The sequence below is a fragment of the Spea bombifrons genome, chromosome 2 (genome assembly GCF_027358695.1).
Source record: "Spea bombifrons isolate aSpeBom1 chromosome 2, aSpeBom1.2.pri, whole genome shotgun sequence".
NCBI lineage: Eukaryota > Metazoa > Chordata > Amphibia > Anura > Pelobatidae > Spea > Spea bombifrons.
Genome location: NC_071088.1, coordinates 62,473,803 through 62,498,350, shown reverse-complemented (window position 1 = coordinate 62,498,350; position 24,548 = coordinate 62,473,803). Strand labels below are relative to the sequence as shown.

The 24,548-nt window shown below is 40.5% G+C and overlaps 1 protein-coding gene across 1 annotated transcript; it reads right to left on the bottom strand.

The window, feature by feature from the left end:
- Positions 1-115: 115 nt before the first annotated feature.
- Positions 116-8,576, bottom strand: TRIM63 (tripartite motif containing 63). Its single transcript, XM_053454517.1, has 9 exons — positions 8,288-8,576; positions 7,411-7,574; positions 7,014-7,182; positions 3,576-3,671; positions 3,255-3,488; positions 1,995-2,017; positions 1,456-1,580; positions 834-896; positions 116-505 (listed from the first exon to the last, which is right to left on the bottom strand). The coding sequence occupies exons 1-9, from the start codon at positions 8,444-8,446 to the stop codon at positions 483-485; spliced, it is 1,056 nt and encodes a 351-aa protein (XP_053310492.1). The 5' UTR covers positions 8,447-8,576; the 3' UTR covers positions 116-482.
- Between the last annotated feature and the right edge of the window lie 15,972 nt (positions 8,577-24,548).

Sequence of the window (24,548 nt, the reverse complement as noted above, 5' to 3'; positions counted from 1 at the left end):
CTCATTCGGGTGTCAGTGTGTAGGTTCGACCACCATGTAATTCACATCGCAATTTACCCTCACAGTCATCCCCCACAGGACATCACATTGAGTGAGTAAATACATAACGCGTATAGCAACACTAAAGCGTTTTATTCAAGTGCAGTAAAAAGTAATCAGGCATACATCACACACAGATAGGTGCCATCCGTGGGCCCGTTATGGATCCCCTCCACCTGGAGGCAGTATTCCCCAGAACATGTGAACTGACTTCAATAGAGTCACAGCACCTATTCAAGTTATAAAATATATTTAATAAATATATACACCAAGATCATGGTGACCTAGAAAAAGGGGTCTCCTGATTAATAGCAGCAGTCCTGAGTTATATGCCTGTGGGCTGTTCTTCATACAGAATCATGTGATATTCATGTTGCTCTCCTTCCAGGGAGATTTTGGCACAATCTTTACTCCCTTCTTCCAAAAGGTTTTCACACGGTCTGCTAGTCCCCCAGTTCTTGCTGCCCTGCAAAATAAACAGATTGGTGAGAAAAGCATATGTATACTAATAGTACATGATAATGGTATACAGAAGCAACAACAACCATGGAAAAAAACAGTAAAAAGGTAGACAGCTCCAGGGACACAGAAATATCTGTCTGCTAATATTATGGACGCTGTGTTTCACATTCATATAACATCGCCATGGCTGTAATAAGTCAGAGGGGATCAAATATCCCTAATTTTTAAGCAGAGGTTAAAATAGGAAGGCCTTAGGAATCGGGCCAGCCCTAAATGTGTACTCCTTTATACATGGGTTGAGTTATTACTTTTTGTGCTAAGTCAGGTCTTACCCTCAGGCCTGTCTTCCTCTGTCTCTTCATACTCCTCTGTGTCCTCTTCTTCATCATCACAGCCTACAGGAAAGGCACTCTTAAAGGGTTTGTTTACCCACATTAGTAGTGCTCACCTCCCGACATTTCAAATGGCCAAAGAGGGGCACAAAGGTATACCATAACTCTCTAGGTTGTAAGCTCATTTGAGTAGGGCCCTGCCGACCTGTTGTTTCTATAAGTCAAATTGTTATGTGCTGTACAACTTGTTATATCCTGTTTTCCCACTCTACAACAATGCAGAATATAAAACAATGAATGATAAAAGGCGTACAGAGGCTCTACCACCACTGTGTTCCAATGGCACATTGTGTTGGCCAATCCAAGTTTAAGTTTAATAGGCTAATTGGTCATTAGAGGGACAAAAAGGAAGGAAAGAAGGTCAGATGGATTTGGGATCCATAGACAGGTACTGTCCATCCAAAACAGGGATACTCGGGAGATATGGTATTGTTTTAAGCATGTCTGTTCCAGTCTCCTTTCTTACAAGGTTGCCCTTTCTCACCCATAAAATCTACCTAGCACCATTCCCTTTCCTGTCTAACCTGAAAGCTTATTAATGGCATCATGACATCTTTCTTACTTGGACTGAAATCAATGTTTCTCAGTAACTGAATGACTTGCTCCATGTCCAGCATGAACTCATCCATATTCTCAAATCCAGGCTCTGTTTTCTCCAGCTGGCAACCTTTTGAGGCATCCATAATCCTGCACATTGGAAAGGTAATCAGCACTCGCATTCCTAAATTCACAGGCCACAATACTCTTTCCCTTGATTTTCCATATTGCTAGCTCCTGATAGTGGCCGGACATTACCTCATTTATACCTCTATCTGGTCTAGTCAACTACAAAAAGAGGTAGGCTTAAACATAATCCACATGCGAAATTATGGCTGTAGATGTTAAGTATTTTCAAATAATAGGAGAAAAATAATATACATATTAAGGTATTCGTTTCAAAGGGCAAGATCCCACAAACTCCCCAATTCCTTTACTTAATGGGTAATCCAGATCTGGGCCATAGTTTATTTTTGGTTTTCCACAATCAGTATCAAAGCAACCACCAGTTCTCTCCCTACAATATCATATGATCTTTTTATTTGAATGTGAAATGCCACTTACGTTTTCATCAGCTGCTTGGACTTCTGTAAAAAAAAAAGCCATGGAGAGGAGTCGGTGAAGAGAAAAGAGAAAAATAGGGTAAAATTAAAGTTGCTGACTTAAATGTTGAATGCATCGTGTCGTCATGAATGGTGACCTAACGTCAGGAACAGACTTGAGATAAAAATCTGCCCTAGCACTAAGCCAGCAGATGATAAAAGAAATGTGGCTATATTCTTACACTTTTACAGAATGCACTTTTACAAAATATTTGGTAGTCACCATCAGCCCATGGGCATTTGCCCGTTGTGTGCCTGCCTGATGTATACAAAGCTCCTGAATATGTCAGCAGAAATATGATTGTTTCAGTGAAAGTTACAGCTTACAGAGTACAGCGTTTGGACCCAGGCATATTTTGTTTATCCAGCTAATCAACATATGTAGGGAACTCAGAGTGATTAAACACATTTTCAGGGTCACACAGTTTGGAATTCAATCCTGATTTTACGCTAATGACAGCTGCTGGAATCTGAACTTTTCTTATTAATATATCACAGCTGAAATACAGGTGATTTGTATTCAGAATATCTTTTCCACCAGAGAAATAGTGGTTTTCATAAAGTCTCATCTGTTTCTAAATAAAGCAAGTGACCTCGCTAGGGCTGTCCCTAAATATAAGTCAGTCGATTAGTAGCACGGTGGGGGTGGAAGCTACAATATAAAAGCAAATTCAACTTTTAAAATAATATCTTGGAAAAAGGTGTATCGTTCGTGAGCACAGCAGTACTGAGACAGAAACATTGAAGCAATGGTTACATTGGCTTTTAGTGTGTGACTGGAGATAGGATACCTCATGTTGGAAGCCTCTAACATCAAAGTGCAAGCTTTAAGTTTCCACAACTGAAGCTGCCAACAGTTCTCCTTTGAGTTTGAGTTTTTAGATAGGGACTACGTAGACTAGATGGTCAGGCTACACTACATAAAAAGTGATTCTGGAGCAAAATTACTATGGCACCCAATAGAACAGAAAGAGTCCAATCCACCAGTGATTTTCATTATAATAACCATTAAGATACTCCCATTACCGAGTCAGTACGTTAGAATGTTTGTTACCAAGTGTGAAAGGCTTTGAATAGTTTAACAATCAGCTCATTTGTAATGCTCCAGGTATGATTATCATGTCTTCAAAGTTGTCCACTTATTTATCAGTACTGAATGGTCTTAGACTATTGTAGGAAGATCGTGGATTCTTGTTTTGTGAGATCTCTGCTTGTGACTTACCAGCAAGAAGCCAGCAGGTCCAGGCTGCTCCAAGGCCTGGAAAGCACTCTGCAGCAGGCTGGAGGAAGACTGCGATTGCTCCTGGTATTTGTGAATGAGGGAACGAGCAAAATTTAGTTTCTCCTCTTCAGCCTCTGAAATCCTCTGCACGAGATCTGCTTTCTTTTCCTCCAAGATCCTACGCAACGTTTCAAACATTTCATCCACACACTCCTTCCTACCCTGACTATTTTCCTGCATTAGGATAACGGAAAAGACTTGGTGTCAGAATTAAAAGGCACTGGTTATCTGTATAATCAGAGTGGACTGATATAGACTCACCTTTATGGCTTGGCACGATTCCTCCAGCTGACTAAGGATACACTGTATTCTGTCACTACCAGCCACCAGCATAGATATACAGCTATTGAGTTCTGTCTACAAAGAAGAACAATGGGAAATTGTTACATATGAGCCCAATATTTAAAAAAATAGTAAAACACAGAAGTTTAAGTTTTTGACACCAAGCATGATGAAGTGTTTTAATGTACAAAGACAAATAAACAAAGACAATATTGGTTAAGAGCTTCAGAACTACTTTACCATAATTAATTGTGCATGTATGTATGCTCATTGTGTTGCAAGGCGGCATTAGCATAGCAGATTATTTATTCTATTTTGAGAAAGCCATGTGTTCGTTTTATATGTATCAAATAACACCACTAAGTGACTAAGTCAATATATTGCCAGCATCAATCAAATTACTCATAGGACAGACCACATGTACTAGGCAGTTCTTGGAGAATATCAAATCAATCTCAGCTGTGAGGTATACTAGGGAAAATAGATATAGCCATATTGGTCCAAGAGAACATTTTTTTTCTTCCACTTTCTTTCAGCCAATATAGAACAGAAGACATGGTTACACATGCTTTAACAACCTCAGAGATCTCTTCGTCAGCGGGTATGCAGAAGATACCTATGTGGTCCCAAAAGCTGTCCCAATTATAGGTACCACATTTGACCAAAGACTACAGCTGCAACATATCTCATATATCAAAATTTTAAGGGGAGCCATACCAAAATGTTGGGGTCTGCAAGTAGGATTAGCTATGGCTTATTGTTTCTAGCAAAGCTGATATCCTTTTAAGAAATAATCAGACAAAAATCAAATATTTCATGACTGTTCCTTACATGTCTTGAATGATATATAATGCACAATCCAGTCCGCAAGCCGGTAAATAGAATTAATCTTCATATACTTAAAATTAATGAAACTTTTTCAGACATCCAGTCATATTCAGACAAAATTGGAAGCATGCATGTATGTACTATTCACTCCGCTACACAAACTAATTTGCTGGCATATCATCACAGTCCAAGGTGCCCCAATGTCCACATGGAGTAGGACAGAAATACTGACAAATAAGGCCTATTGATAGATCAATGCTCGTGGGGTGAGGCAAGTTGGCAATACAGATCAGACTAGGAGAACCATACAAAATATATTTACTTTTATAATAGTCCTTTATTTTGACATTTTCTTCACTTATTCCTTTTTGTAAAAAAAGGAGTTTTTTTTTTTTTTTTTAAAAATCCGTATTACACATCATCAGTAACTAAGGATGGTATATCCTAGAAGCCAGAGACTATGGCTTTAACATTTTGTTGCTGTCCATTTTTTTTTTGTTTTTATTTCAAAGGGGAGTCTATGGATGCATTTTATTCGCACTCCTAAAAAATCAAACTGTCTCCTAAAAATAATTGGTGTGGTATTAAAAATATTAATATTGCTTCAGGCTGATGAAGGATAGCTCTGCAGATACTTTATTAGCAAATATCCCTCTTTAACCTGTCCTGCCCCCACACAGCTGTGCCCTCTGTGAGACCATACTGCAGCCTCATCTGTTTCTAAAAAAAAACAAGTGACCTGACTAGGGCTGTCCCTAAGAATAACTCTGTTGATTAGTGGCACGGTGGCAATGGAAGCTACAGTATTACAGCAAATGGAACTTTTGAAATAATATGGGTTATGCAAAGGTGTATCATCCATGAGCACAGAAGTACTGAGACAAGAACACTGAAGCAATGATTACAATGGCTTTTAGTGTGTGACTATGGAAATTAGATACCGTTGAGGCAGGACCTCATGTAAGAAGCCTCTAACATCAAAGTACAAGCTAAAAGTTTCCACGACTGAAGCTGCCATGACAATGAGCTTTTAGATAGGGAATAGGTAGAATAGATGGCCAGGTTAAGCAATAGGTAATGTATAAAATGTGATTCTGGAGCAAAGTTTAAAAAAGTGATCTTATTACCATGGAAACAAACAGAAGAGTACAATTAGCTATGGTGATAAGATGACTTATATAATACGATTACAATTATTTTAGCAAGTCCTAAAATGTATCTTGAACTGGAAATTCATATATGAGATTCCACCGTTGTGGTTAAAAAAAATATTTATTTCAAAATAGGCGATACACCATATACTTCTGTGAATTACATATTAAATCAGAACCCTTTGGACATTGTGTTTTGTGCATGCATTGTCTATTGCTTTAGAATACTAGAAACATTTTTTTATGAGATACTCCACTAATTCTACCAAGCTAGTCTTGTAAAAGATAGACAAATTGGTTCGTATCTACATTTTATATTTTATATTTGTGGATAATAACAGTTTTGTCAGCTACTCCCAGTGTTAGTGGCAGAACTTATTCTTCACTAAAATATATATTTTTTTTTTACACACCATAACATTTTGGCTATAGTATATACTTGTGTACTACACATACTGTATTTTGAGTTAAAGTTATTGAACTGCTATTTATACTACACAGAATCATAAATGTTTATGTATCAAAAAGTGATTTTATTACAAAAGTATAGTGGAATGATCCACTTGGTAGTTAAATGATTTGGGCTGATAATACCACTTTTCAGACTGTTACTATCATATTCTCTTCTTAAACATAATCCTAATAGAATTCAACTGTACGTTAGCAAGTAACCTGTTCGACCTATTTAGTCAGACCCTTTTTTGTATCTCACGTTGTTATATTACATTTGAAACGTTTCATATATGTTTAATAAAGTATATGGATGCGCATCTCAAAACTATATTTAAAATAACACAAATCTTAAAGTAAATTCCATGCATTTACTTCAAGGCAACATTCCGTAATCTTTATTAAATATTAAAATACTTAAGATCAATTCAGATTGTGTCTAATAAAATGACCTGGTAAATTAAGAGAAGAAATGCTAAACATTTTTAATATTTGCCAGGATGAAAAAATCGTGATATTTAGCCCTCTGCATAGGTTTGCTGGTCATCGCTAGGGCTTCTATCACTTTTTGGGTTGTACTAGACACAATGCCTTAGAGATTATATAAATTAATAAAGATGTACATATAATTTAATTTAAAAATGGGGGAACTAAAACGTTTACACAAGGTTCAACAGTGATATTACAACCATGGCCACCAATAGGTTGTCCACCCTGACTGTACCATTCCATTAGCATCTAAGAACATTTTCTAACCCCAGAATCATTATTCAAATGTATTACCCATATTGTATGTACGTTGTCACATAAAACTTCAATAAATTCATTTTAAAACCTGTTCACATAATTACTAAAGACACCTCGTTTTGGACAACTCTTTTCTCATTCTGTGTTTCTTTACCTGAACACAAGTAACTATGGTTCAGAATTATATTTAGATGAGCAATGGCAACCTACATGTATGTGCCGGTCACTGTATAGTGCTTACCTTTTGGGACTGGTAAACACTCTGCAGAGGAGACACTTCGCAGTCTTTGTGAGCGCCAAACACTTTACACATAGAACAGGTAGGTACTTGACAGCTTAGACAGTAAATATTTATCTTCTCATCTTCATGTTTTTCACACATTGGGTGGTTTTGCTTTTTTTCAGGTCGGCTAGTTGCATACACAGGAAACAAGCACATGACAAACATTTTAGTCTGAAAGGTCCTTCTACAATGTGAGCATTCTCATTTTTATGTTATGTTTCAACGTGTCACTGACAAGAGTAATAATACACAAAGAGAGGTAGATGTATTTTATTTAATAAATAAAATATTAATGTTTAGTTGTGTTTACTTGTGTGTAAGTCACTTATTTCCTAAGTTTCCCTGTGCTGCTCACCTGGTACAGTCTTGTTTGTAAATTTCTATTATGTTTTCCACAAGTAGGTTTCTCTGCAGGCCGTAAACACCATGGCGATCAAGAATTACTTCATGCCTACAGGTTGGGCAGCGAAATCGACCCCCAGACACTGAAGTTCGTGTGGGCCAATATGGATTGCCAGCCTATAGGGACAGACCAGGAAAAGATTGGAACTTCTGATTAGAGACTCAAACCTTGATTACAACCCACAGCAGAAACACATGAACTTACACCTGTAGTTAAATGCTTCCAATAAGCTGATGTAATACTTCATTAAACATATTCCTAGTGCATTCATAATGAACACAGAAACATGGCATGTTGTGAGATCCAACAGGTAAAATAACTTTACCATTCAGCTCAACTCACTGACTGTGCATTTGGGCATGCATAAGAGTCAAAGGTATATTTGCCACCTTGATCATTTAAGACACCTACTCTCTGAAGATTAGTATGAAAAATGCGGCCTGGTAGTATATAGAATTCATAAACGGCAATGAATATGTGTGAAGTGGATGGGTTTAACATACAGCTGCACTTGTTAGATTGACTTGCAGTATGTAGAATTCATATGTGCCTGTTTTTAAACAGTCATGTTGGCAAATCCACTTGTATGGGGCAAACAAAAAAAGGCACCAGAACATCAGGGCACATAGTATGTATATTCAAACATATCAATCACATGTGCATGCAGTAGAGGGCTAGGGCTTGGGATATACCGGACAAAAGATTTAAAGACAGCATATATGTAATAAGGCAGCACATGCAAAGCTCATCAGATATAAGTACAGGCAGCTGATTGTTGTCGCACTTGTTCTAGGTATTAGTTTCTCTAGGCATTGCAAATGTCCCTCACCTGAAACACATCATTGGCACATTTCCGGCACAGATTGTGTTGGCATGGAAGAATCACAACAGGTTTGTTGAACATTTCTAGACAGATGGGACAGATGAGCTGCTTCTCCAGACTGTCCATTGGATTATTGTCCCTGATAATTTCTGGATTGTAATCCATGTTTGAAAAACTCTACTTGCTGAGTCTTCCCACCAGTCCTATTTACCAACGTCTTCCTGGGCTATCTGTCCTCTTCGCCTCTCTTATAAACGGTTTCGGTTATTCCCAGATTAGCTCTTGTTTTCTCTGCAGACCCTCAGCCCATCCTATATATAACTTGTGTGCTGGTCACATGCATATGTTGGGGACGGACATGTCACACATTCCAGTGTCTCTTCTAACGGTTCAGGTTTCCTGCGGCCTCTGAAAGTTTTCAGAGCTGTCACATGAAACAGTGAGTAATCTCAGACAATCTGTAAACAGGGGAACATTGCGGCCTCCTTATGATATGGAGTTGCGTTGTCTTTTCCTGGGACCCAGGAAAAATACAAACACAAACAACATTTCCAGAAAAGTCTAGATATTTTCTAGAAAGGTTCGAAATATCAACATGCATGATACTGCTGTAAACACTCCATAAATTATAGTTAAGCTTTAACACCTTGTTGGATTTAGAAATGGGTTGCCCATGTGTTTTCTGACATCAAAAGTGAGTATTCATTAATTCACTTTAATTAATTTAGAAAATACTTTACGAGCAAGAATACATTGAGAAATCTCTTGATATCAGTATGATCTAAAGAACTTTAAAGAAACTGTACAACCTACCTGAAATGTACATACATGTAGCTCTAGAAACATAATTTACCAGTCTTATTAATATTTTTGCCCAGGAGACTTACTTTTGGTGTGACGCAAACACACACAGACTAATCTAACTATAGAAATTGGAAAAACATGTCCTTTATGTAAATAAACTTTATGAGGAAAGGATAACATGTCAGATCTACTGAACTTTTTTCTCTTAGCATACTAGAACAGCATCTTTAAATATTAAATAGGTATTAATGACTTGAGGAAGTTTAATTAATAGTAAAAAAAAAACCCTGAAGGCAACAGTCCCCTTTTTTCAGTTCAGCCCTATACCGATATTTTGGTGCCCCTTTAGTGTGTGCTCTACCAGCTTTCATGTTTTACCACCTGAAGCAATTCGTTTTACACTCTACTCTACTTTGATGTTGGCAGCTATTATTGCTCTTAAAGTTATAAGTAATTATTAGTTATTGTATGGTGAGTGACCCCTAAAACGTCCACAAAAAGATGCCAAGCTACGCATTCACCTAATTCATAAGCCAACTTTGTTTGAGATAAAGATGTGATCATTAACAACAGGAGCCATGGGGCTAGAATTAATGCACCATGGGTGTTGGAGCTAAATCAGGGATCACACTGCTGCTACTTCTACATAGAAAGCAGTGACAGAGCGACTTTGGTTCACATTATTGAAAGGGAGTGTGCAATGTGTTCTGTAATACACTTAGATAAATGGCTGGCATATGGCAATTTAAATGCAAGAAACTACATTGACCCAAGGACAGAAGCTCACATCCAGTCTATATATGAGCAATCTTGGCTCAAGGTGAAAAATAACATTTTAAAGAAAATGAGAGGTGTAAGTCGACAACTCTTCCAAGCGCATCTTGATCATTTGTGCTGGAAATTTTTAAGAAATAGTCGTTTCATTTTTGAATGACATGAACACAGTGTATCGTTCTTAACTAAATACGTTGTTCCAATTATGGTTTTTGGTGTTGTTGAAATTTGTGAAACAAATAAATATGTTGTTCCAATGACACATTTTATCAGGGCCGGCCCTACAATGGAGCCGAGTGGCGGGCCCCAGGCGGCACTTTTGAAGGGGCGGCACTTTGCCACCCCAAGCGCTTTTTTTTTTTTGAAGCAGAGGAGAGAGAGGGGCGCTGAGTGGTTTTCGCTTACCCGCTCAGCGCCCTCTCTCTCCTCTGTGAGCCCTCTAGCTCGGTCTCGGTGCCGGGTTGTAATGCTGAGCGCCGGAAGTGACATCAATTTCCGGCGCTCAGCATTACAAGTTGGCACCGTGGCAGAGCAGGGAGACTCGCTGCAGGACTGTCTAAAGGTAAGTACAAAAAGGGGGGGTAGGGTAGATAATAGGGAGGGTAGATAATAGGGAGGGGGGGTAGATAATGCCGTCGGCGAAGTTTAAAATGCCGCCCCCCCCCAGACGGCATTAAGTCTCGGGCCGGCCCTGCATTTTATACTTATCTGACAATGGATAAGAAGACTTGGGGTCAGTAATGGCCAAATTATTTTTACAGGCAACACTGCTTCACTGTAGTCTTTCATTCTGGGGTACATACATACATACATTATGTCATTCAGAAACTATAGAATGTCTACCACTTCCTGGTAGGCAATACCAGTGGCTGTACTTTGCATGTACATTTGCAAAAGACTTGGGCATACCTCCCATAGCTCCAAGGTTCAAAACGATTTCAAAAATTGCTCACAATGATATGAGAAAGCATGGCATGATGAGTATGTGGTTTTAGAGAAATGTATGCAGGATATCACAGTTTTCTAATTCAACTTGAATGTTTCCAATGTAACCTGACTTCGCAGGGGGTCAACATCTTGCCATATAAATGATTCTTATGGGATGTTCATATTACCACATTTCCAAACTAGCACATGCATTAGGTGTTAATCATTGTGTAGCAATTAACTTTAATTAGTCATACAACCTACTGAGCTCAAACTGTGAATCAAACACCGTCTCCACCTAACTCAGGCTAAAAGGATGAAGCTCTTCAAGAATAGTATAACTTTGCTAAGAAAAAAAGGTTCGCTCTGCATTGCAATTCTCAGTAGTACGTTCAAGTCGTTTTGGTTGTCAAGCAAAAGGTAGATAGGTATGTGAAGGAAAAGGTCATTCATGAATGCAAGAGACATGTGTGGTGAAATATATAATTTAAATATTATTTATCCAAGGATATGTGAAAAATAGGAAAAGCATTTGAGGACAAAAGAAAAATCAGTAAACATCGGAATAAAATTCTGGGGGAAAAGGGGAGGGACCTTATTCCCTATGAATTTTTAACAGGGGGCATATGTGAGACGTTGTGCAAATATAAATGTTCTCCTTCACACACACACGTTAATTGTTTGTCTATGCCATTACACAGCTATAAAGTGTCTGGACATTTCATAACATGTTTCTGTTCAGCTTGTAATAGGGTCATATGATGTTCCAGATGAGTCCCTGTAGCAGGTACAGTGCTTCTAAGAAACGCACAAGCAAAAGAGACAAGGGGTAGCTACAGGGGGAGGAATGGTATTGCTTCACATTAAGAGTTACTGAGGCACATGATGTCTGGTGTCAGGCTGCAGTGACTATTAGGTAAACAAACAGACATGAAACTGAGTATTGTTACAAAGTTGTAAATAAATAAAGGATCATATGGGAAAGCAAGATAGAGAAGAATGATGGAAAAGGGAGCAAATATAATGTGATTAGTAATTCCAATTAATAGAGAGTTGGAGTGTGAGACAATGACAGCTTAGTAGAGGCTGAGTTTACCATACTGCAAGTTAATTAATAGTTTATTTTAGTATAGAAAATGTACTATTGTAGGGTGAACTGGAGAAGCTGTAGTCACTGTACAGGTACTGTAGCAGACCTTTTTCCCATGTTTAGTAGTGTCAGGTTCGGGATGTGGAACCCGGTATGCAGGATACCTCACAGAAGGTGAGGGCAGGTAGCAAACACAGCAAAGTTCAGAAATAAGTAGCCAAGGGGTCAGGATTGGAGAAAATAGTGAAAACGAAATTCAATAGCCAGGGTACAGCAACAGTAATCAATAGGATAAATCAGCAACACAATAGCGCTCCGTTAAGCACAATAACTGAGCACTGAGTGATAGTGCTGGGTAGCTCAAGCTCTACAGCCAAAGGGGATATGAGGCGGGAGATGCGAAAAGGTCCTATGTATCTTGGACCCAGTTTCTTTGTAGGACAGTCAAGACGGAGGTGTCTGGTTGACAAGCAAACCTTATCACCCGGGTGGTAAACAGTTGCATTGGAACGACATTGGTCAGAAAAAGATTTGTGTTGCAGCTGAGTCCTTCTTAGTGTCTCCCGTAGCATGTCGTACGTCTTCGTAAGCTTGCCGATCTGTTCAGAAACTGAAGGAATAACGCATGGAATAGGTGAGCCTGGGAGCATTGAAGGATGTTATCCGTAATTGGCGTAGAAAGGAGACATGTTGATGGAGCGATGAATGTGATTATTGTAGGCAATAAAGTGTGCCGTCTTGGTGAAGCGGTCGACTACCACCGTTATAGTAGACTGGTTGTGTGAAGGAGGTAAGTCTGTGATGATATTGGTCCAGGGTCTCGAGGGAATCGGAAGAGGTTGTAGAAGACCGGCGAGTATCTTTTGTATTTCTTTGGAGCGGGCAGAGGGAGCGCAGGATGCAATGTCTTTCTTTACTTCAGGCCACCAGAAGGACCGTTGGATCAAATCGAGGGTCTGTTTAGTACCTCCATGGCCTGCAGCCCGTGTGTCATGTAATGACTGTAGTATCAGCAGATGGTCCTCAGGTGGAACATGGACAAGGTCGTTATGATAATAATGACCGTGTTGATATCGTAATCCGGGAATCTCCAGGGGATTAATGTTTCTCGAATGTCGACGCACAGAGTCCCATACTGAGTGGGTAACAGCTAGAAAATGGTAAGGGGAGAGGATCGTGTCCTGATCTGAATGTATCCATAAGTAATGTGCAGTGGAAACCTGGTAAAAAATAGTGACCATCTTGCTAATCGAGGTTGCAGATGTCTAGCCGAACGTAGATACTCCATTCTTCCAGTGCTAGTTTTATGGCTAACAATTCACGTTTGCCTATACAGTAATTTCTTTCGGGAGGTGTGAGAGTTCTGGAAAAGAAGGCTACGGGGTGAAGTTGACCGTCGGAGTCTTGTCTCTGGGAGGGGTTAGCGCCTACAGTGGTGTCGGATGCATCAACTTCGAGTGTGTTCAGTCTTTGTGGAACTGGTAGTTGAAGGATAGAAGCAGAGGCAAATTTCTCCTTCAAGTAGTCAAAGGCCTTTTGGGCTGCCTCGGTCCAAATAAATCTTTGTTTTTTAGAAGAGAGTAAGACAAGTAGAGTTTAGTTGATTAACACTGTTGGCCATTTATGCTACTAGCCAAACCTGTAATTTGTGTGCACGTATCATGTATTGGTGACAATATCATGTATCATATATAATATTGTGGAAATTCAGTCCTGCTCCATGGGGCTGCATGTGCCATCTGCCAGTGTGTGCCTGCCATGGCACAGTGCTCTACTACTCATGCTGCACCTCTTTGGCTGTCTGTGGGAACCTTTTGTTAAAATTTCTGTAATAAAAAGTGGGTTCAGAAGGTGTCAGGGACCTCCTCATTTCGGAACACCCCCTGAATGTCATTCTGAATTAAAAAAAAGGCCCGCAAATTTGTTGCCTGAAAACTAATGCAAAAAACAAAACTAAAATTTAGTCTGAGGCGATTTTGCTCACCTTGCACATGTCTAGTTGTTGGGATCCCCAGCCGAGACCCCGACGGAGTGACTCACATGAGTACCCGCTAGTCGCAGGTACCGGGTCCTATGATGCTGCTCTGGGTCCCTCTTCATTTTCTGGGCGTGCCCTTTATCCATCCCCGAATGGAGACGGGGGGGAACGTGCGTCGATGACGTCGCGCACGGGGACGGAGTACAGTATATCTGAGCACTGAGTGTACCAAAGCACACAGATTTATAGGAAGGAGGGAGGGGTACTCCCTCTGATGTCAAGATGAGCATAATTTCATACACCTGAGAATGCCACCTACTGTGCCTTTAAGAAGAGGTTTTGTATGCGCGCGCGCCACTAGAGGGTGTGCGAGAGATGGAACATGTTCTCCGTCTCTGTTGGGACGGCCATGCAGTTGTGTTCCGGCCGTCCTGAAGACCACTGTCCCGGGAAGAAGATCGCGGCACAGTCAACACCGGGGAGTGAGCGGGTCTGCCACGTTGGACCCCTCTTCATGCGTCTCCATATCAGCGGCGCGGGTCAGAAGGAGGACGCGGCGTGGGATGAAGGGGAGTACCGAGGTGGGGACCTGACACAGAGATGGCTCCAGCCTGGCTGCCAAACAAAGATTGCACAGGCATGAACTCCATTGTGTAAACTAATCTCATTAACAGGATTGCTGCCAGGGGGAGATTTGGTAGCTAAAGGGGATTAAAGGTTGGGTTGTCTACATGTACCTGTTTATCAATGTTAATTTATGTTAATTAAGTTCTGTGGATATATGAGTCTATGTTTTACAGCAATAAACCGTTCATTCCTGCTGTACTCAATTCAAGGTAGTTGTGTCTACTTAGTAGTTGTGATACTTATTGGGTACACATAGCAGGGTTCCAAGGTCTGCATGCTGACTGGTGCTGGAAGTGATTTCGGGGACAACAGGAGGATACATGTGGGTGATCTCTGGGAGTTACTGCAGCTCTCTTGGTGAACCTGTTACAATAATAAATATATGGGGTATATCTACTACTCAGTCCTGGTTTAGTATATAATAGTTACCTAGTATAATTTAACTAAGTTAGTTTGACAAGATTCTTCAAATTTGTTTCTGATCTTGCAAACTACGTACATCCCAATATTTAACAATCTTCTCCTTTAGCAAGGTTTCCATTAATTTTTGTAAGACTTAATGGTCTGTAGAAAGTCTTCCCTGCTACCCTTTTTGTGAAGTGGCACCACAATTGCAGTCCTATCTTCTAGAACTAATCTTGACAAAAGTGACTGGCTAAATAAGTCTGCTAATGGTTTTGTCAGCACACTCCAAAGCTCTTTTAATGATTTTGTGTGTATACTATCGTAATTTGTCTGTCTTTACGTTCCAGTAGAACCTCTGTTACGTGTCCCCCTGTTCCTCCTTTCAAACTGAGGTCCCTTACCTTTAAGTTCTTCTATAAAAATTGAAGTACTTCGAGTGCCGGAACGGGGATGATGTGCTGACGTGTTGGCATAGGGCGGGCGCCTCATCCTAAGGCTGGCGAGAGGATGGCGCCTGACGATAGCGATGCTTTGAAGCGGTGAGGCCCCGAAGACTTCGAGGCCTCGAAGCGGATCACCGACGAGGTGCCGAAATAACAGTGAAGCAGCGAGACGACGAAGCAGCGAAATCGCGAATCGGTGAAGCAGCGTAGCAGTAAAGCTATGGAGCTGCGAAGCTATGGAGCTGCGAAGCTGAGAAGCTTATGGAGCTGCGAGGCTGGGAAGCCGCGAAGCTTCATAATTGTATGCTGTCAAGCTGCATCCATATACAATCAAGTGATGAACTACTGACAGCCGCATAAAAAGAAAAAGGGGACCAAACCAAAAGGAATTCATGAAATAAAATTGGGGACCAAAGTGCAACAGCTAAACTTAATGGAGAGCTTATAGAGACTGAGATAGAGAGACAGAAATACTCACTCAAACGATTCTAAACATCACCTAAGACCACAGTGAGTATAAAAATATAATTTTATACTCACAAATATAATTTGATGATGTTTGTATGTATGGGTCTGAAGATGTAATAAAAATATATGTGACCTAAATAAACAAATCTGCATTTTTTTTTCTCTCCTGTTGACCTCTGATTAGAGCAATTTACAAAATCAGTAAAATTGTATTTGAAAAATCATGGTTCCTAAAAAGGACAATAGAGACAAAGACAAAAGTATATCCATGGAAAAAGGAAAACTGAATTTATATTATTCACCCAAGGGTTATAACAACCGACAAGAACTACAAAGGAGGTCAATAAATTTAAAAGAGGGTCAGATGATGCAAAATCCTAGTATTATAAATGATGAAATAATAAGTCCAACAGAATTAAAGGAACCATTGTCAGAATTGTCATTGTACCGTATTTGCTCGATTATAAGACAAGGTTTTTTCCAGAGCAAATGCTCTGAAAAATCCCCCTCGTCTTATAATCGGGGTCGTCTTATAATCAGACCTCAAATAGGTCTGACTATGAGACTAAGATCCAGATTCCCTGCAGCGATAAGACTAAGATCCAGATTCCCTGCAGCTTACCGGTACTTCTGAGTCCCTGGTGCTTAGTCCAGGCAGCGTGTAAAGCTATACGCGATTCGCGTAGACAACTTCTGCTCTACACGCTGCCCGGACTAAGCACCGGGGACTCAGATGCAGGGGACCTGGATCCTCCTGTGCTATGCCCCCTCCCTCAACTTACCGGTGCTTCTGAGTCCCCGGTGCTTAGTCCGGACAGCGTGTAGAGCTCTATATTACAGGGATACTCCACAAAACTAATTCTATACGCAGATGATGTCTTACTAACTCTCTCAAATCCTACAACGTCAGTTCCCTCAGTTTTTTATACTATTCATAGATATAGTAAATTAACTAATTATAAAATAAATGTATCTAAGACGCAAATATTGAGTAATAATCTCACTTTAAAAGAGCAAAATAATTTAAAAACACTATATTCCTTTAATTGGGATAATTTATCAATTGACTACTTAGGAATCAAATTAGCAAGGGATTGGTAAAAAATCGGTTAAAGTAAACTTTTCTGAATTATTGGAGAAATCTAATAAACAAATGTGGAAAGCAGTAGAAATCTCATGGCTGGGGAGATTAAATACTATTAATTCATATCTATTGCCGAAACGTACTTATCTTTTTAGAACTATACCATTTGGGTGCCATATCCTCTTCTAAAGCAGTTCCAGGATCTATTCTCTAAATATATATGGCAAAATAAAAAAAACAGAATTTCCCTAGACTCGCTAAAAAGACACATAAGTGAAAGAGGATTATCTTTACCAGACATATATTTGATACATTATATTTGCACATTGGTACATTTCCTGGCTTATGCAAAATGCAAAAGTTAGAAATCCTAAGTGGTGTGATATGGAGAAAAAAGATTCTAATTTATCTGATCCTTTATATATTTTTTGGCTCAACAACATCATACAGATAAAAAACTGAATATTTATAATCCAATCCTTATCTCTATTATATATTTTGTAAATTATTTTAAGAGGAAATTCCATCTAAATAAAGGAATAATTAGTTTTGCACCCTTAGATATTAATTTATGTATTGAGAATATCAGACTAAAAGAGTGGACTAAGAAGAACATTATCTATATTTCAGATATATTATCGGAGGATAAATTAAGCTCGTTTGCAGAAATCCAGAAACAATTCAACCTCGGTTCAGAGGAAATCTTCTGATATTTAAGAATAAAGAACTTTCTTAGGGGACAGCAGGTTCTCAACAATCTGGCGGTTCTAAATTATAGAGAAAAAAAGGAGTTTCTAGAATCATTAGATTGTTGAGGTCCCAGTCAAATCAACAGAAAGACAAATCTTGGATAAAGTGGGAACAAGATATGAACTCTGAATTTGAGAGTCAGGATTGGCTAAAATGAATAAATATTGTTAAGAAATATATACATGGAATTAACATATGGGAAACCCATAACAAAATAATTTACAGATGGTACCTTGTCCCCACTAGGATTAAAAAAATTAAAAGCTCAAACACTTCCACTTGTTGGAGATGTGGAGCGGAGCACGGAGATATGATTCATATGTGGTGAAGCTGTAGAGCACTGGATAACTTAAAACTGAGTCTTATTAAGCGAATTGATAAGGTACTCCAAATTAATATTGAATTTACAAGCCGTCTTTTTCTTTTCCATATAGGACTTCCACCTCTAAGTGAGGAAAACAAGGGACTGTTAATACATATACTAATGAGGACTAAACAATGTTTAGCCAGAAACTGGAAGAATACAATCCCAATTAGCCAATCCGAAATTATAAACCAAAAAGAAATACAACATAATCTGGAATATGGATTTTATTATTATAATAAAATGGTGCCAAACTACAATAAATTGTGGGACCCTTGGACTTTATATATTAATAATTGAAATAGAAGATAATCTAATTATTATAGACAATATTAATATGAATAATTGCATAATATCTCCTCCAACGGATAAAATTATTAATCTATTTATAAATTTACAGGTATGAATGGATGAATGAGTTCTCATGTATTAAACTTGATGCTATTCTTTTTTCTTTTTTTCTTTATATACATGAGATATTAGATATTATTAAATTTTAAAATTTGTCGATATATTGTCCTTTTCTTGTATGTTTATTAAAAAAAAAATAACATAATTTTTAACAAACCCATTCTATCCAAACAGAGCCATAGCTAGCTCCTTTTGCGGTTGAGGGAAGAATGGAAAATTGTGCCCCCCAGCTATTTTTTTAAAGAGGTTATTTTATTTACACTGCCTTTACACAATGCCTTTATACACACCTGCCCCTAAACACAAACATGCACTGCCCTTACACGCTGTCTTTACACACACCTGCCCATAAACACACATATACACGTACACAGTGACGTAAGACACACCTGCACATTAACACACATATACACATACACTGCCCTTACACACTGCCGTTACACACACCTGCCCATAAACACACATATACACATACACTGCCCTTTCAGACACCTGCCCATACACACATGTATACGCATATACTGCCCCTTACACTCCCCTGCCTTTACACACACACATATACACACACACCAGTTTACAAACACAAAATCCTACACTGCTCTTACACACACACTGCCCATACACATACACTGCCCATACACACACCAGCTCACAAACATATTCACAGCCCTTACAGCCCTGTCTCCCCATCTCTTACTATTCTCATCTTCCATAACCTTCAATCATCTTACATCATCTTTTATCTTCCATCCTGTCATGGGAGCGCGAGGTCTGTCACTTCAGACTAGAGCCCTTCGCGGGACTACTTTTTTAATCCCGCTCCCGCCCGCTCCCGCGGTTTTTAATCCCGCTCCCGCCCGCTCCCGCAATGTGGGTGTTCCGCTCCCGCCCGCTCCCGCCACTTTTGTGGCCAATCCCGCCCGCTCCCGCCACATTTGTGGCCAATAATGCCCGCCTCCTTACCTGATTTCCCGCGCAGTCCCGCGCAGCTGCCCTCAAGTTGTTCCCTCACGGCGTCTCTTCTCTTGCTCCGCCCAGGAACAAGGCGGAGTCACAGGAAGTGACGTCACATCACGTGACTCCGTTTTGTTCCTGGGCGGAGCAAGCTAGGAGTCCCGCCTCCCAGTGCAGTCCTCTACTTCAGACCTCTGCTTTAGTGCTCCCTCATCACTACGTGCCGGCTATTGATGCAAAGTCCCAAGGTGACGTCCTATCCCGGCGCTCTGCATCATTTGCTGGTGTGTGGGCCTACATACCTCTATTTTTGCTCGATTCACGGTTCCTGCATATGAATACACTCATCTACAGACCTCATCACTGCCACAAGCATATACCCCATTTTTGAACATGTTTAAAAAGTAAGGAGTAAACACGTGTCCCCAGCTGCCTTACCTCTGTCAATGGTGGAGATATCCAATTCCTGATGGGCTCCTAAGCCTGAAAAGGGTGATCTCACCAACATCCAAGTATGCAGGCACAACCTCGCTCTTACCCACCTCCTGGGAGTGACTGCTATCATGAGAACACGTCCACAGTATGCAGGAGAGCATTGCCCTATTCTGCCACACTCGGGTTGGCACAAGGAGCATGGCCTGGCTCCTACCTCCATACAGATCCCAGCCTGGGCACATTATCTCCTATGCATCTGAAGCCCCATTTTGGATAACTGGGCCTACTGGACCTACTGGAGCCATGTACGATGATCCTCAAAAAGCATCCTCAGCAGAGTTATCCCTGCATCATCTTAAGCAGAGGAAAAGTCCAGTGGAAGAGTACATCTCCGAGTTCTGATGTTTGTCCCTGAAAAGAGATTATTATGAACCAACTCCCCTGGATTAATTCTGTTGGGGTCTTAATGGTTTCTTAAGGATGAACTAGCTCATGTGGGTACTTTTCACACACTTAGTCATCCAGCTTGATAGATGGTTCAGAGAACGCTGACAATACGCCTCTACATTCTGCATATGTCCTCCAATAATACCTGCTGAGGAACCTATACAAATTGGTATAGCCTTCATTGATTCAGAGGCCAGTGATTGTTTTATATACAGCACTCTTGTGGACTGTAACAATATCCCTATAAAAAAAGAAAATCCATACCATTTCATGTTCAGTTGGTGGACGGAAGTCCTCCCAAGTCTGGTCCCATTACCTCTGAGAATATACCACTGAACGTTTCACTGGGACAAAATCACTAACAAGACCTATGCTTTGAAGTGGTAATTCACCTCTTTTTGACTGTTCTTTTGGTTCTCCCTTGGCAAGACTCTACATTATACGTATCAATTGGGATCTTGCAACCCTAACACTAAAGTGTTGCAGAGTCAGGACTCAGTACATGCTCGTAAAGTCTCTATGTCCATCCCTTGGTCCATCCCTTTCCCACCTATTTAATCTTTCTCTATCATCTGGAACTGTACCAACAGCCTTCAAGCATGTGCTAATCACACCCATTCTAAAAAAATCCTTCCTCAGATCCCATCTGTCTGACTAACTACCGCCCTATCTCTCTGCTTCCTTATACCTCTAAGTTGCTTGAACGGATTGTGTACAATCGCCTTACTAACTTCCTCTCCTCTAATTTCATCATTGACCCTCTACAGTCTCTGTCAAAGCAAAAGGTCACTTCTCCATTCTAATACTATTGGATCTCTCTGCTGCTTTTGATACTGTTGATCACCACCTTCTTCTTGACTCACTTGCTTCTACAGGCATTCAAGATACAGCTCTCTCCTGTATCTCGTCATATCTGTCTAACCGTTCCTTCTCTGTCAGCTTCTCTGGCAAGACATCATCATCCCTTCCATTTTCGGATGGCGTCCCCCAAGGTTTAGTCCTTGGCCCTCTGCTGTTCTCTCTTTATACTTCATCTCTTGGCAAACTAATCAACTAGTTTGCCCTCCAGTATTATCTATATCAGGGGCGTCCAACATGCGGCCCGCGGGCCAAATGCGGCCCGCGGAACCTCGAGGTGCGGCCCGCGTGAGATCAGCAGCCAGGATCACAAGAGCCCCGCTCCTTACTTGTGGGAAGGTCTATTCTCTGCTCCAGTCCTGCTTCCTCTGTGGGGAGAACCAGGGAGGCCGTGCCCCCTGCTGAAGTCTGTGAGCGGCATCGAGAGCTGTAGAGCAGGTAAGGGGGTGGGGGAGGTTGTGTGAATGAGTATGTCTGATTGAGGGAATGAATCTGTGAATGAATGAATTTGTGTGTGTGTGATAGCATGGATGTGTAAGAGCTGGAACCTAGGCATGATGGGACTGTGATTGCTGTTAGCAATCACACTCCTATCATGCCAAGTCAGCCAGTACATGCTGAAACCTGGCTAGCTGCCCCCCCTTGTGTATTGATGCTGCCAGCAGTATGGGGTCTGCACTTACAGCCACCCTGTACCAGCACGTATTGGCTGACTTGGGATGATAGGAGTGTGATTGCTAACAGCAATCTGCTAACAGCAATCACAGTCCCATCATGCCTAGCTTCCAGCATTCACTGGTTGCCTGGGTATAAAAAGAGTGTGTTTGCTGTTAGCAATCACACTCCTATCATGCCAAGTCAGCCAGTACATACTGAAACCTGGCTAGCTGCCCCCATTGTGTATTGATGCTGCCAGCAGTAAGGGGTCTGCACTTACAGCCACCCTGTACCAGCATATACTGGCTGACTTGGGATGATAGGAGTGTGATTGCTAACAGCTAACAGCAATCACAGTCCCATCATGCCTAGGTTCCAGCATTCACTGGTTAACAATCATAATACATAATTTTTTTGTACAATTTTGGTGTGTAACTTACTTTTATTAAAAGTGTGTGGGGGGGTCACTTTCAGTTTCGGCTATGTGAACCCTGAATTTTCGGTTTTGGTCCAGAATTTTCATTTTAGTGCATCCCTAAAATAAATAGAACTATTTTATTTTTACTTATCCAGAATCCTGAATTTGTAGGCCCAGAAATCCCAGAAATCAGTGAGAGGAAAAGTAAAGGTTTTGTGTCATTTACTTTATTTTAATCTGTATATCTTATTAAAGGCCATATTTTCTCTCAGTGAAAAATGAGTGCGGCCCGTCCACGTATACAATTTTGATGAAGTGGCCCACTGCATAAAAAACTTGGACACCCCTGATCTATATGCAGATGATACCTAAATCTACCTGTCTTCTCCTGATCTCTCTTCATCTCTCATGTCCCGTATTACCAATTGCTTGTCTGCTACTTCTTTATGGATGTCACAACACTACCTGAAACTTAATCTTTCTAAAACTGAACTCACCATCTTCCCTCCTTCTATCTCCACTCCACTACCCGCATTCTCTATCACCATTAACCCTTGGGGTCATCCTTGACTCTAATCTCTCCTTCATCCCTCACATTCAGTCCCTCACTAGATCCTGCCACTTGCACCTAAAAAGCGTCTCTCGCATCCGCCCATTACTCACCCAAGAATCCACAAAAACTCTGGTTCATTCGCTTATCATTTCCCGTCTTGACTACTGCAACACTCTTCTGGTTGGCATTCAACTGTCTCGACTCTCTCCTCTGCAGTCTGTCCTAAATGCTGCTGCTAGGCTTATATTCCTTGCACGCCACTCTTCTTCTGCTTCCCCACTCTGTGAAACCCTCCACTGGCTCCCTATTACCTTTAGAATTAAATTTAAAATCCTGGTACTAACATATAAGGCCCACCATAGCACTGCTCCTCCATTCATTTCTGCCCTCATAAGCAAATACTCTCCTACTCGATCCTTACGTTCTGCTCGTGGGCTAAGGCTCTCTTCCTCATTCATCACCTTTTCCCGTCTCCTAGATTTCACTCGGGCTGCGCCATATCTCTGGAATATACTTTCACCAAACCTTCAGCATTCACCCTCCCTCCAAACATTCAAGAAACATCTCAAAACTCACCTTTTCACATTCAGCATACCATTTTAGCTGCTAGAACTTCCTTGTCATTGATAAGACACCCACACTACCTTTTACCCTTTCTCTGTGCCTTATGTTTGTCACCCCATTCCCTCAAGATTGTAAGCTTGCAAGCAGGGCTCTCTCCACCTAATGTATTAGTTTGCCTTAGTTTGTCAAGTCTCGTCTTGTCATACCCCTTGAATATATGTATTGTATTAGGCGCTGCGTACATTTTTGGCGCTATATGAATAAAAGATAATAATAATTCTGTTCCTGCATACAAGTACACTAATTTAAAAACCCTAATGTTACTAAAAGAGTATACACCTTACCTGAATGTGTTTAAGAAAAAAGTTGCCGATACCTTACCCCCTCATCGTCCATACAAGTGTCCAATTGACCTTTTACAATGAGCCCCCATACCTTTTGGGTGAATATACCTTTTGTCTGAACCAAAATTGAAAGTCCTAAAGAACTACGTCGAGGAAAACCTTACAAAGGCTTTATAAAGCCATCTACACCAGAAGAAGTTGACATCTTTTTTGTTAAAAAGAAGGATGGAGCCACAGAGAACCTAACCAGACAGACGCACACTTTTAAATGGCCAGTAGAAGCCCAACATGCTTTTAACAAACTCAAACACCTCTTTACCACTGCTCCAATTCTTACCCTACCCGATTCCATAAAACAGTATGTATTTGAGGTAGACGCTTCAGATCCAGCAACTGGAGCATTCCTCTCCCAAAGAGCATGGATAAACCAACAACTCAATCATGTGGCATTTTACTCCAAAGAAAGACTGTACAGTGTTTGCAAAAAGGAATGACTGGCCATAAAACAAACTTTGGAGGAGTGGCAACATCTCCTAGAGGAAGCTAAATGCCCTATACTTATATGTACCAACCAACAGAACCTGGCATAACTTTGGTCTGATAAATGCTTCTGTCCCCAACAAGCCAGATGGGTTATCTTCTTTTGTTGCTTGCGAATGCACATCATCTACCGTCCAGGTAACAAAAATTGGAAAGCGGATGCTCTCTATCATATATATGAAGATGCCATTACTGAATTACCTGTCCCTCTCCGCTATTGCTGGATTTTTGCATGCCCTAAAATGGGAGACTAAACAAGAAGCAAGACCTCCTCCTGTTTCCTTGGAAGAACAAACCAATCAGACGCTGGAACAGTATCTACTCTGTTACACCTCATGCTCGTGCTCAATTTGTATACAACAATCAAAAGCA